The sequence below is a fragment of the Carassius carassius genome, chromosome 32, assembly GCF_963082965.1.
Source record: "Carassius carassius chromosome 32, fCarCar2.1, whole genome shotgun sequence".
Classification (NCBI taxonomy): Eukaryota; Metazoa; Chordata; class Actinopteri; order Cypriniformes; family Cyprinidae; genus Carassius; species Carassius carassius.
The window spans coordinates 20,542,107-20,557,106 of record NC_081786.1 but is presented as its reverse complement, the minus strand read 5'-3'; the positions used below and the strand labels follow the sequence as shown (position 1 = coordinate 20,557,106).

At 37.8% G+C, this 15,000-nt stretch overlaps 1 protein-coding gene across 1 annotated transcript in view; it reads left to right on the top strand.

Annotated features, from left to right (window-relative positions):
- The window catches only part of LOC132112954 (cysteine-rich motor neuron 1 protein), a 153,436-nt gene that overhangs the window by 117,288 nt on the left and 21,148 nt on the right, over positions 1 to 15,000 (top strand). The window contains exons 8-9 of the mRNA XM_059520718.1: positions 9,445 to 9,573; positions 10,743 to 10,899. Coding sequence (XP_059376701.1) covers positions 9,445 to 9,573; positions 10,743 to 10,899 — 286 coding nt within the window. The remainder of the gene's footprint in view (positions 1 to 9,444; positions 9,574 to 10,742; positions 10,900 to 15,000) is intronic.

Genomic DNA, 15,000 nt, shown 5'->3' with positions numbered 1-15,000 from the left:
TATATATATATATAATACTGCAGTATTAAGTATTAAGTACTCATTTTCAATTTTACTTTGGTAAAAAAACAAATTTGTAAGTATTGTTGATTTTAATGTACTTAAGTGTTAAAAGTAAAAAGTACTGAATGATGAATGTTTTTTTTTTTTATATAAATTATACTCTATCCTCTTGCAATAAATACATTACATATATATTGTTTACTACTGATAATTACTGATAATTCAAGTGTGCAAACAAAAATATGCTGGCAAAATATGTATAAAATATGAAAAATGTTGTGTGAAATGTAGTGAGGTAAAAAGTAAAATATTATGATTTGTACTGACACTGAACTAGTGCCAGCACTCAACAACAATTGTCATTGGCCAATTGTCAACTCTGTGTACAAGTCATTACTCAGACAAGCCTATCACTTAAGAAGACTTGGAATATAGTGTTTGAGATTATATGGACCATTTTTATTGAACTTTTGATGTGTTTTATTTACAATTGTTAGTCAGCTGTTCCTTTAAAGGCCGTGTTGCAGGGTAAATTTTTTTACGAATTTGTGCAATTTGCTTGATGGTAATAAACATTTAAACTGATATCCATTGTATTTTATGTTGTTGGGTATCACAAAACGGAATATAATACGAAAAAGTAGGTACTATCTTACAGTGGTCTCCTTTCCTCCACAATGCATTGCATCACGTCACGTTGGGGAGAGAATTTACCAAAGCCCGCCTTGAGAGCATTGAGAGTGACTAGAGAGACGAGTAGTAGACGAGAGTATTCAGATTATAGATAAATAGATAAATACATAGATATAGACAGACAGACAGACAGACAGATAAATAGATAGATAGATAGATAGATAGATAGATAGATAGATAGATAGATAGATAGATAGATATCGACCAACAGCGACCCAAACGCACTCACAGCACAAGCTTTTCAGCGCAGTTTCCATGGGACAGCACCGCCCACACAAGCACCTGCCAAACACAGCGACAGACACACGGCTACGTTTGCAACAACATTTTCACCGGAGGAAGAGATAAACGCTTAAAAATGCCCATATAGCTAGCATGATGCCTTCTATTTCTAGATGACAAAGACAACGTTTACCAGTTCTACGACACTATAACAAAGGTTACCGGTACTTATCTGAACTAACATCATGATCAGTGCCACTAGATATAAAGAAAACGTTGATTTTTCACTCTGTGCTACTCAATGACAGTAAAAAAATAAATAAATAATAATTATATATATATATATATATATATATATATAAATGTGTGTGTGTGTGTGTGTGTGTGTGTGTGTGTGTGTGTGTCGTTATTGTGCACTGCTGCTCGTAGACTAGCTCCAGTGCTCATTGCTGCGATGCTAAATGATAGCAACTCACCAGGACACTTCACCAACTCTACACTCATTCTCCTCGGACCATGCATTTAATTGGCTTTGACGGACATCAGTTCTTGGCAATTCCTCATTTTCCCTCTCACGTCTGGCAGGTTCGAAATTACACAGCTGCAGGTCATCATACATGTTGGCTCTTGCCACCTCTTCCTCATCCCAGACAGTCGCTATAACGTTAGTTCTGATACTGCGTTCCAGGCAGGTTTTTGAGCTCGTCATCACTATTTCATACCACGACTAACGACTTTGTACCATTCCATAGATTATTTTTTTTATTGCAATGGTACATTGACCTAAAATCGTTTTTTCAATGTGTGGCACTTGCATAAACTGCATCCGTAGGCAGTATTATCCGTAGGGGCTGTCATTAGTGTTTCGCGTGCTGTGTGACCTCGGAACTCGGAGTACATCGATCTAGTAAGAGACACGAGTTCACGGGTGGGAAGTCACGAGTTTGATTGCCGTTCCTGTGCACTTTCACGGGTTTAAGGTTGGAAAAACACGGGTTAAGGGTTGCCTGGAACACGGCATCATACTAGACTGAGGCTACCTTTCCTCGACTTCTCCCCAACGTGACGTCATCGCCGAGTTGCATAAAAAAAACTGTTAATACCAAAAACTTAAAAAATAGGTCTTTAAGACTATTTTTGAGACATTTTAAAAATGATATACATATCTTGAGTGATTTATGTACCCATTAATCGAAAGTGGTGGTTAACCTGCAACATGGCCTGTGGTGGTTAACCTGCAACATGCAACATTATCCTTATATTTATTTGTTACCCCTCCATCCTAGAACATTCCTGCATCTCACTCAATCCTATTCCATTATCATTTATAGCACAATTGTTTATACACTTATTTATTTGCCAAATTGTAATTCTCCCGTAATTTTTTTTTTTTTTTTTTTTTTTTTTTTCTCTGTGTGTTGTTGTGTGTCTGTTTACTGGAAGCTTATGTCACTAAAACAAATTCCTTGTATGCGCAAGCATACTTGGCAATAAAGCTCTTTCTGATTCTGATTCTCTCTCTTTCTGATGGCCTTTAAATATCTGGAATTGTTGCCAAAAGGTTGCAGGTTTGAATCCAGCAAGGAGCCATTCATTAAGCATTATAATTTAGCCCTTGTGCAAGGCTCTAAGTTGCTCCAGGGCTACTTTCGCTGTAATAAATATTATATAATGTTGCTCAGGATAAAAGCAATTCAGCTCAATGTCAGTAGGGAGCAGTAGTAGCACTAAAGGGTTGATATATATTTGGGCATCAGTTCTCCATGGCCACCGTGTAATCTAGGATCTTTAAATAGATGTTCTGGGTTCAATACAAGTTAAGCTTTTTTGAAAGCATAATTGGCCTCAAGTCAATAAATAAATACTACATTTTAAGCTCAATTTGTTAGACAAAAAAAGTTCAGTAATGTCTCACACTGTGGAATGTTAAAAGCATAACTATTGCCCCGTTTCCACCGCAGGAACTTTACCCAGGAACTAGGGACTTTGGCCTGGTACTCGGTGTGTTTCCACCGCAGGAACCAGGAACTAAATAAAGATCCGGGTAAAAAAATGCCCCTCAGAAAGTCCCTGCTGGCGAGGTTCTTTTCAAAGTTCCTGAACTTTTGGGGGCGGGACTTGGCCGCTAAACATCCTGATTGGTTGAGTTCACGCAGCATTGGTTGAGTTCAACCACCATTTATTCGGATCAACATTTTCAAAATATTACTGTTATTGTGTCATGAAATGTAATTTTAAAAGTATTTCTGGCGAGAATGTAGTTGTTTAAAACTCAAATCTGTGGTTTATTTATAAAGACAGCGCCTATTTAAAAATGTGTTTCGCCGATCTCAGAGACGGTCAGCTCCACGCGACCAGCGGGAGCTCAGTGATCATCTATCCGCCGAGAAGCAGCCTCTCCTCGGCTAGACCTTCTGATATGTGCCGCTGGCTCTGATGTCTCTTTAGTGGTTAAACATAAAATATAATTCAGCTGCGGGGTAAATCTAACAGGTTTTCTTTGGTCTGTATACAATTAATCTATACGTTAAAATGAAAATAAAAAAGGCAAATCTATATAATAATTCGTTTCATTGTAATGGCTGTATATCCCTGAACTAAGTACATTTATGCAGCTGTTATTATGCTTAAATGAAAACGAAAGGAGGCAGTGGTATTTGATATCCTATTTCGTTTTATTGTAAATATACAGAGAGGAAAATAGTAGCCATGGTCAGCTGACTGAAGTTATCAAGTATATGCTGCTGTTTGCAGATTTACTGGACTTGCGTCGTCGCGGACATCACACTCCCGAGTCGAATGCACAAAGTCTGCACTACCGAGGATGCACGCCCAAAATCAGCATACTTTGTATTGAGAAACGCGCGCAGACCTACGTCGCCAGTCTATTTGCCTAATCTTCCCGGTACTTTACACCGCGGTGGAAATGCAGAAAGCAACAGGTCTGGGGGGAAAAAAGTTCCTGGGAAAAGAAGTTCCTGGTACAAATGTTCCGGGTAATTTCGGTGGAAACGCGGCATATGTAGCTAATGTTTTCATTAAAGTGCTCTACAGATTCTTCAGAACAAAAATGTGAGATATGTGAGCTATAAAAAGTTCTCAAAATTTTTCTTTGAATTGTGGGACTACTGTCACTTTATGTGAATGGATGTCTGGGAATACCAAGTCTCATTACTAGGTCATGTGTGTAAGATTTATGTAATTGGCCATATTTTTCTAATCACAGAATGCAACTAGTTTTGAACCCAGACCTTTAAGTAATAGTTTAAGGATTACAGTCAGTAAATATGTTCAATGCTATTTGTGTACAGAAAAACACTCAAATGTCATGACCCTGTTACACACAAGTCGTACACACAGTTCTGTTTTTGTTACCTTGGTGGTTCCTTTTATAACAAAGCCTGTCTCGAGGGTTGGCAGCCTTGTGACAGCAGTTCTGCAATCAAAAATAAAGATAGGACTGTTACTCCATTCAAGGATGAAGTTTTTTTCTTTTTTTTTCTTGATGGGTAAAGCAGAGAAATAGCCATGTGTGGCCCTATTAAAAGATGAAAAATGGGGAAATAAAAGGCAGCTGTAATGATTCCTGATATCCCCCTCAATAGAGGTCTTAAATAGCCCTACCTGATGGCAAGGTCTAGAGAACTCTGCTCTCACTGCTCCTCACATTTACATGTGGTATGTTACATGCAGCCGTTTGGGAAAGTGATGGACACATTCCAGAGCCATTTCCCATCACTCTTCATTTTATGCTACATTAGTACTGAAGGTCCAGTTAATAAGATATTCAGGTTGAAAATTGAAGAACTTTTCTTCCTTATTAGTCTAAATGTATATTAATTACCAACTGTAAAGCATCACTGATTACATTACACATTTGAGGTAATATAATCAAACTACTTTTCCTACTTTTTATTTTTAACAGGTTTTTTTTTTGGTACTTTTTTTTTTGTGTTCCTGTAGCTCAATTGGTAGAGCATTGCGCAGGGTTGGGGGTTCGATTCCCCGGGAACACATGATAGGTATAGGTGATAGGTGTGTGTGTGTGTGTGTGTGTGTGTGTGTGTGTGTGTGTGTGTGTATGTATGTATATATATATATATATATATATATATATATATATATATATTAGTGCTGTAAAATGATTAATCGCAATTGATTGCATCCAAAATAAAGGTTTTTGTTTACATAATATATGTGTGTACTGTGTATATTTATTATTTAAATATTCATACACTCACATGCATGTATATATTTAAGAGAAATATTGCTATATTAAATATATTTATATATTATATATTATATAAATGCATGTCAATATTTTCTAAATATATGTTGTATATGTGTGTGTGTATATATATATATATATATATATATATATACTGTATACATAATAAATATGCACAGTACACACACATATTACATAAAAACTTATTTTGGATGTGATTAATCACGATTAATCGTTTGACTGCACATATATATATATATTAGTGGTGGGCCGTTATCGGCGTTAACGTCGGCGTTAACTCTTATCGGGCGATAAAAAAAATATCGCTGTTAATCTATTCTCAAAGTTGGGTTGGGAGCTGGGTCTATACTAAGCAAGCTATGATGACTTTCACCTTGATATTTTATATAACCGACTGGCTGAGGCCAGCCTAAAAAGATGCTCAGGACAGTTGACGGGCCACTGCTGCGCATCGTCACGAAAGCTTATCTTTTTCACGTGTTTTGAAGCCTTACCGCTTGTCGATTTAAACATTAAAGCATCCAAAAACAAGACGCGGAAAAGCTGAACAGAGCTGGTTACTCGCGCGCTGTCTTCGGTGCGCACAAGAGAGATCGAGAGCCGCGTATCACGGACAGCGACACTGAGCCGAGCTCTCTTCTGTGAATTTCTCCTCGAAGTCACTCCTGCACCTGAACGAACAAATACAAATCGCAGTTTGATCAAACAAAAAGATGTGAAAGAGCCCAATTCCATACTCGCGGTGTTCTGGTGTTCAGGGCTCACACAGAAAAAGGCGTCTCAAAACACTTGAACATCGAATTTGCTTATTTTTGTTCTTGTGCCGACAAATACATACAAAATATGTCAAAATATCCACCTTGGAAATTATGCTCGAAAAAACTGTCAGTTATTTCTTAAGTGAAAGTAAACAGTTGAGGAAAAAAATGGGATGTGTATTATATTGGATGCGTTCATCGTCTCTTAAAGTGACCGCGCCTAATTTAGCTACTGGCTGCTGTAATGTTAATCCAAGAAAATGAAAATGAAAATCACTCACTGCTCTTGACTGAATTACTTTGAAGTTTTAACAGTCAAACCAAAAATTATTCAGACACCAGATATAATTTTTGATATATATAGCAAAACTGTAATAATGTGAGAAATGTTGAAGGTGTCTGAATAAATGTAGGTTTGATTGTATATTTAATTTTTACATTGAAGACTATCCAGTGCTATTTTACATTTAATTATTTGGTTCCTGTACCTTGACACCTACAAACTTGAAAAAAACTTAAACATTGTGTAAATAGCACAAATAAATAAAAATAAACAAACATAAAAATTAAACCATTTCAAACAGGGCCCACTGGTACAACCTTCACCGGGTCCCCGCTGACCCCAGCTACGGCCCTGCTCACGCCTGTTTCACACATACTCACCACTAATATATATATATATATTATATATTATAATATTGTAAAATATATATATATATAATTTTTATTTATTTATAAGTGATCGCTTAAAAATGTTTATTGCCGCTCAAATCATAAACATCTTTACAATGTTTGTATTCTTAGTACATATATTTAATCACTTTTTCTGAATCTACAAAACCTAGTTAGTATGTATTTATATTATTTTAGTAATTATCAGACCAGAAGTGACTTTTGTATAATATTGAATATATTTTACACATTCAATATACCCGCAGCACTGGTGTGTTTGTCTGTTTGTTCATAAAACAGATGCGTCCACTCCAGTGCTGTCTTTTGGCACTGAAACCATGCCACCGCTGCTGGTGTATTTCCATGTCCTGCAACTGTCCTTTGGGCCCTGTTGGACAGAGCCCTGACTCTATCCCCCGGTCCCAGGACAGCTTAATTTAGCTCATTTGCCAGCTGCTCTGCACTCTGTGCATTTTTATTTCCTAATTATTATTTGTTAGAAGACCTCATTTCCTCAAGGTGACACCCTCTCCCCGTCAGAGGCAAGTTATTGTACCAGACGCAGCATGTGTAATTAAGCAAATGAAAGCTGTCAGGTTGGGTTCAACCCCCAAAGATCGCACATCCCATTTTGAAGCGAAACCCACAGCTATTAGTGTTTTGCACTAAAATTATTCCATATTCAACTAGGTGCCTTAATTTTCACAAACACTGCACTGGTTTATTTCTGAAAGTCATTGAATGTGAGCCTGCTCTGTTGGTTGTTGGGCCACATAGGAAGAAATAAAATCAGGCGCTAATGCCGACATGGCTTCAAATATTACAGTAAGTGTTAATTCAAACAGCGCTCTTTAATGAATAGGCAGGGAAATGTTCTGTTTTTTTGCCTCCGGTTTAAATTTATCACTAAGAGCTTGTTTTTATTTTAATAACCATATGTCTTTACTTTTGAGTCAAGTTGGGGAGAGAGAAGTAGCACACATCTCACAATTTAATAAAATCATAGTCTACATTTTATGACCCAGTTTTCTTGATTTTTATTCAACATCTGAAAATGATTCGATGACTTAAATTCAGTGAGTATTCAGGGATTTGTCTGTTTCACATTCTTGTATTTACATTCAGTCCGAGAAGTGTGTATACTAAACAGAACTGAACAACTAGTTATTAATGCAATGGGCCACTGACAGCTCGTGTGTCTCTCTCTTCTTCAAGCGAATCAAAAGAGGTACGTGTCTTGACTCATTCGCGAATTCTGACACAAGTCTGTGTCTCTCCGCCGCAGTGTCTCCCAGCAGCCGTGCGGTCTGGGGTCAGCCCACCAGAGACAGCATGCTGTTTAAAAGAGCAGCTTAATGAGCATAAACAAAACACAGTGGGTCTGCTGCTCTAATAATTGTGTACAAGTAGCACACGCACATACATTCGTTCTCATCCTCGTTTTAATGTTAATGGTTCCAGATTATTCTTTACGTGGAAGCGAGCGCATGCAGTTGCTAATTAGCATAAAATTGTCTCCGTATAGTTTGCTTTGAGAACACACACACAGCAAGATCTGACTGAATTTTTCTTTTTGTGTGAATTGTTCCTTTAGGATGGATCATCTGTTGTTGGTCGCGAGAAATTTAAAAGCATACTCTTGTTTGCTTATGTACTTCATCATGAAAATTGATTCCCTACTGCATTCAGAGCTAAATGTGGGAGGGGAGGAAAAACTAAAGAGGGAAGCTGATTGGATGAGCTGTTTGATGTGCACAAACCAATCAATTCAATCAGTAATTTCAGCATGTATTGTACTACAAGCATTCAGGTTTTGTAAGAGTGGCGAATTATAAATTCTGGTCGCGCTATGAAAAAGTGAATTTCTTGTGATGATGGTTAATTTTTTCGAACTCCTGTCATCAACTGTATTTGTAGTCATGAAGGTTTTTATCCATTTCAGACCTTGATAACTTTATATGTACATCTTTCTTTCGTTCCGTCTCTTCATCTGACTGTTTCAGCTTTATCAGAACATAAATAAATAAGAAATAATAAATATATAGAAAATAACCGACAAATGTAAAACCACATAACAAACTTACCAAAAATACAAAACATAAAGTATAAAATTAAAAGCTAATTTAAAATATTAAAATATAATATAAATCATGCTAAAATAACACATTAAAAGAGTGATAAGGATATTCTTCCAAAATCACATCAAAATAAAAATGAAAACTTAAAATATGAAAATAAAAGCTCACTTAAAATATTACAAATGTTATAATAGTTTATAAATAATGCTAAAATAATACTTGTTATATTATAATGAAGAGAGTGGCCTGGATATCCTTCAAAATTTCACATTATAATAAAAATAAAAACTTAATGTAATACAAGCTCACTTAAAATATTTCAAATATTATAATAATATATAAATAATACTAAAATAACTGGTTATATTATATTGAAAAGAGTGACCAAGATATTCTTCAAAAAATCTTATAAAAATAAAAATAAAAACTTAAAATATGAAAACAAAAGCTACCTTAAAATAATACAAATATTATAATAGTATATAAATAATACTAAAATAACACTGGCTATATTATATTGAAAAGAGTGGCCTGGATGTTCTTTAAAAATATTCTCAACATAAGGATGAGGAAGTCATGGCAGGGTTTTTGTTTTTGTCTTTTTAACTGAAACTAAAAGAAAGCCTGTGTAAAATTGTTTGCCTCTTATGACTCATAATTGTAGTCCCGCTTGAGCCCCTACAATCCCGTATTCTTTCTCTGTCTGTTTAACTCTCTGACTTAGTCAAGAGTGACTCACATCCTCTGGGGGAATTTTTTTGTTTTCCAGAACCCACCTACATCACGATGGCGCCCCCTGCCTGCGGCTCTCTGGACAACTGCACACTGGGGGACAAGAGCTGTCCGTTCGGCTTCCGACTGGACTCCAGCGGCTGTAGGACATGCAGCTGCAAGACACGTAAGTGAGCTAAGATGTCACCGGAGAAGTGCTTCATCTTCTTCAGCCTATACAGACGATGTCAGGCGCTCCTCTCTCCAGACACTGACTGGCTTTAGCAGAGATGTTTATGAGGATAAACACTGAGGGGCAGGTGGATTAAGGGATTCTTTTATGCTAAGAAAGGCTGAGTGAATCCAAGTCTGAGAAAAAAAAGATCATAATGCTGATTTCAGTGGTTTAGGGTGGGACCACAAGACTGGTTGTGGATTAAAAATAATACTATTTTAAGATATACGCTACTTGGTAAACGTTTGGACACAATGCAGATATATACTTAAATCTGAATGCATATATATGCTAAAATGTATGTGTTTTGCAGGCAAACATAAAATGTGTCTATGAATTTCTTCCCAAAGTAAATGTTTAATTCCTTATTTCTACTCTTAATATAATACAATATAAATATGCATATATATAATAATGTTATAATACAACCTATTATATGTATGAAATACATTCTAAAAAATCTGTTCAAAAATGGCACAATGTACTGCATTAATATGGAGGAATTTTCTATATTTATTTTATACAGGCGATTTACCTGTATTTTGAATTTGCACCTCATTGCATTGATAAAGGAATGTCTGTAAAATTAAGTAACATATTAATCGAAAATAAAATAATGCCTGTAAAATTAAAGGACAATATCCTGACAGAAAATCATCAGTACGTTTTATATTGTATAATATAATATAATATAATATAATATAATATAATATAATATAATATAATATAATATAATATAATATAATATAATATAATATAATATAATATAATGTTGGTTGCTTCTCAAACTACAAATAAAATAAAATAAAATGATGAATAAGATGAATATAGTGAAGGAAAAACAGAAAAACATTCAATTTAATCCAATGAAAGCATCCACCAATCTAAATTTTTATTAAATAAAATTATATATGAAAATTAAACAATAATAATGGATGACTTGAAGAAAATGAAGGAAATACAACATTATATTATTCTATTCTATTATAATTTCTTTATGTATTAGCATATGTTGCGTTTCTCTTGTTTTTGCCTCCCTGTCTGTGTTGGTCTTAAAGCATGTATGTTAAGGTAATTAATGTCTAAAGATCTAATTAATTAGTCTCTTCTGTTTTCTTCAGGGGAGGAGTTGTGCAGTGGTCTAATTGCCAGCTGCACTCTGAAATGCCCTTTTGGTTTCCAGACTGACATCCACGGCTGTGATGTTTGCCAGTGTCGCCCACGTCACAGGAAGTGCAAGCCTGTGGCCTGTGCCAAGGACTGCCCCTTCGGCTACATGTAAGAAAAAGATTATCTGATTCATAGAAGTAGCAATAACAAGAAGTGCATTTTCTAATAAACTTTCATTGTTAGTGGAACGGTATGTGATTTTAAGTAATAATATAGTTCCAAACCATTTTTATCCTTTATTTTATGCCATAGTCAGCCCAATGATTTTCTAAACTATTAGGAAAGGCAGCAGTCATTAGTTGTCACAAACTAAAGCAAATCCCACGCTGTTCCTAGCATGGTCTGGAGAAATTGTGAATGACAAAATGATCCCCTGCGCTATGCTTTGCTTGTATGTGCAAGTTTTGAGCTGACAGCTAATTAGGGCCAGCTCAGATCAGCGCCTCTGATTGCACTGCGTAAAGGATGAGCTGCGATAGCGAAGCTGAACCCCTAATCTACACAACACCATGTCTCGACGCAATGACGAATAAACACTGCTGCTCCTCATCTACAAAAAAACTGCTCCAATTACACAGGCAGATCGCTGAGCCAATTTGTACCAACTTTTGTGGAGCTGTGCAGTCTACAGGTTAAAGAGACATCTTGTGACGAATGGAGATGAGAAAGAGAAGAAAAGAGCAAGAGAGTACACACGACTACTTGCAGTGACTGATGACTTATTGTCAGGAGACAACTTTCTATTCATGCGACAAAATTGGGAACTTGAATCTGTTGCAAGCCAGATTCAAACTTAAAAAACCCATATGAGCACCACCAGTCAGTGTCAGAGCATGTGCACTAAATGCTGGTTTGTTGGTTTTTGTTGGCAAATGTTTCTTTACGCAAGACATTTATTTTGGTATATAATGATTAATTTCAGAAACCACATAACACTGTGTCCTAACAGATGGTTTATTTCCCAAAAGCAACGCTGGCCAACTACGGTTGCAAGTTCTGTTGTTAGCAACTGAGTTGAACAATTCGATTTTCCCAAACCAGAGTTCCAATGAACATTTGCAAACAGCATTGCTAAATTGTGTTCAGAAGTACAGCTCGAACAGTAGAATTGGTAATTTTGGAAAATTGAAGGTCCGACACAAGTTTAACATAGGCGACAGTTCATTCTTAAATCGAGAACACATATCCTACTTTATTACACTGCATCGGCAGTTAAGAATAACTTTAACAGGTTGCCAACGTTTACTAAACTCTGGACTAGTTTGACTTGCTGCTGATCTGAATGGCGATGTTGACTCATTGACACCAAATTCGAAACATTTAAAGAGGAAAAAAATTTGGCACTATATTCAAGCCGGTCATAAATTGCTGGAAATTAAATTACTGGTTGGTTGATATAGCCAGATCTCAATAAAGTTTATACACGTTTTTGGTCTTTGAACTTGATTTGGTTCAGGACGCTGTCTGTGGAGGCTTTGCCAGGCACAGTTCCAGATTTAATTCATGAGGGTGCTCTCGCTTATATTTTTGTCCCGTCCATTGCTATGGGTATCACTGTGTCAATTACTGCTATTTCAAGAGTGAATCCAGCATTAAAATGCATTTGTCATTCCCAAAACTTTGCAGAGTGTCAATATGCACGTTTACATGCACATCAGTAACCTGACAACCCAAGTAAGCTGCATTTACATCATTAATAAATCAGGTTATTTCCCTGTAGTGACATCAAAATAAAATCAGATTTTTCAGTTGTGATTTTAAATTAAGCTTGCAACATGTCAAATTGCAACATGTTGGGAAACTTACAGCTCGTATATTATCCTCTCATGTATCCAAGATGGCGCCGCACATGGCTGCTTCAGTGCTTGGCTCTCCAGTGTTTGTACTGTTTTTGTTCGTTTTTCCTGTTTTTTGTTTAACAAACACGATCAGTTTCACCAGGGATGAACTGCTGAACATTCGGCAGAACACACCACATGATATTTTTCCGGATTTCTATTATACAGACGTTTTACTGAACATTGTTATCGGAGGAGCAGCGGCGCTGATCAAGCGCTTCAGGACGCGCAGACGGGGAAAGCGAGCGGGAGCGCTCGTCAGACTCAGGAAGCGCGGATTTCGAACGCCGTTGCCTAGCATCCATCTCGCAAATCTCCGCTCTCTACCAAACAAAACGGACGAACTCATTCTGCTCTCTCGGACAAATAAGGATTTCTCTCACTCTGCTGCTCTGTGTTTCACGGAAACCTGGCTGAATGACGCCATACCGGACAGCGCACTCCATCTGCCGGGCTTTCAGCTGTTTAGAGCGGATCGCAACGCAGAATCAACGGGGAAATCGCGCGGCGGCGGGACATGCTTTTACATCAATGAACGGTGGTGTACAGATGTAACTGTGTTAAAGAAGATGTGCTGTCCTGATCTAGAAACGCAGTTTATCAACTGCAAGCCGTTCTATTCGCCGCGGGAGTTTCACTCGCTCATTCTGGTTAGTGTTTACATTCCACCTCAAGCGCATGTGAGCTCAGCTTTACAGAAACTCGCTGATCAGATCACAGACACAGAACAACAACACCCGGACTCTGTTTTAATCATTCTTGGGGACTTTAATAAAGCCAATCTCTCCCGTGAACTGCCAAAATACAGACAGCATGTTACCTGTCCCACCAGAGACAGTAATATACTGGATCACTGTTACACCACAATAAAGGATGCATATCACTCTGTTCCGCGAGCAGCTTTGGGATGTTCTGATCACTGTCTGGTTCATCTTATACCGACCTACAAGCAGAAACTTAAATCTGCTAAACCTGTAGTAAAGACTGTGAAGAGATGGACCAGCAAAACAGAGCAGGATTTACAATCTTGTTTTGACATCACAGACTGGAGCGTTTTTTAAGCTGCTACCACCGATCTGGACGAACTCACAGAGACTGTAACATCCTATATTAGTTTCTGTGAGGATATATGCATTCCTACCAGGACTTATTTAACATTCAACAATGATAAGCCATGGTTTACAGTAAAACTCAGACACCTTCGTCAGGCCAAAGAGGATGCCTACAGAAATGGGGACAGGGTCTTGTACAATCAGGCCAGGAACACACTGAACAAAGAGATTAGAGCGGCTAAAAAGACCTATGCTAAAAAGTTGGAAGACCAGTTTACTTCCAACGACTCTACTTCAGTTTGGAGAGGACTGAGAGCCATCACAAACTACAAGACACCATCCCCTTGCACTGAGGCTAATCAACGACTTGCTAACGACCTGAATGAGTTTTATTGTAGATTTGAAACCCCCAACACCCACTCTGACCATCTCCCTACACAACCATTAACACCTCCTGCAATCCCCCTCTCCATACCTCCTGCTCTTCAAATCTGTGAAGATGATGTGCGCCAGGTCTTCAAGAAAAACAAAAGAAGAAAAGCACCAGGCCCACATGGCGTTACACCAGCCTGTCTGAAAATCTGTGCTGACCAGCTGGCCCCCATCTTTTCACAGATCTTCAACAGATCTCTGGAGTTGTGTGAAGTGCCTTCCTGCTTAAAACGCTCCACCATAATCCCCATTCCAAAGAAACCCAAGATAACAGGACTTAACGACTACAGACCTGTGGCTCTAACGTCTGTCGTCATGAAGTCGTTTGAAAAACTGGTTCTGGCTTATCTGAAGGACATCACTGGACCCTTACTGGACCCCCTGCAGTTTGCCTACCGAGCAAACAGGTCCATGGATGATGCAATCAACATGGCATTGCACTTCATCCTGCAACATCTGGACAAAACAGGGACTTATGTGAGGATCCTGTTTGTGGACTTTAGTTCGGCTTTCAACACCATCATCCCAACAACCCTCCAGACCAAACTGACCCAGCTCTCTGTTCCTAGCTCTATCTGTCAGTGGATCACCAGCTTTCTGACAGATAGGCAACAGTTAGTGAGACTGGGGAAATTCATGTCAAACAGCTGCTCCACCAACACTGGTGCCCCTCAGGGATGTGTTCTCTCCCCTCTGCTCTTCTCCCTGTACACCAACGACTGCACCTCTAAAGACCCCTCTGTCAAGCTCCTGAAGATTGCAGACGACACTACAGTCATCGGCCTCATCCAGGACGGTGACGAGTCTACTTACAGACAGGAGGTTGAGCAGCTGGCTGTCTGGTGCAGTCTTAACAACCTGGAGCTGAACACGCTCAAAACAGTGGA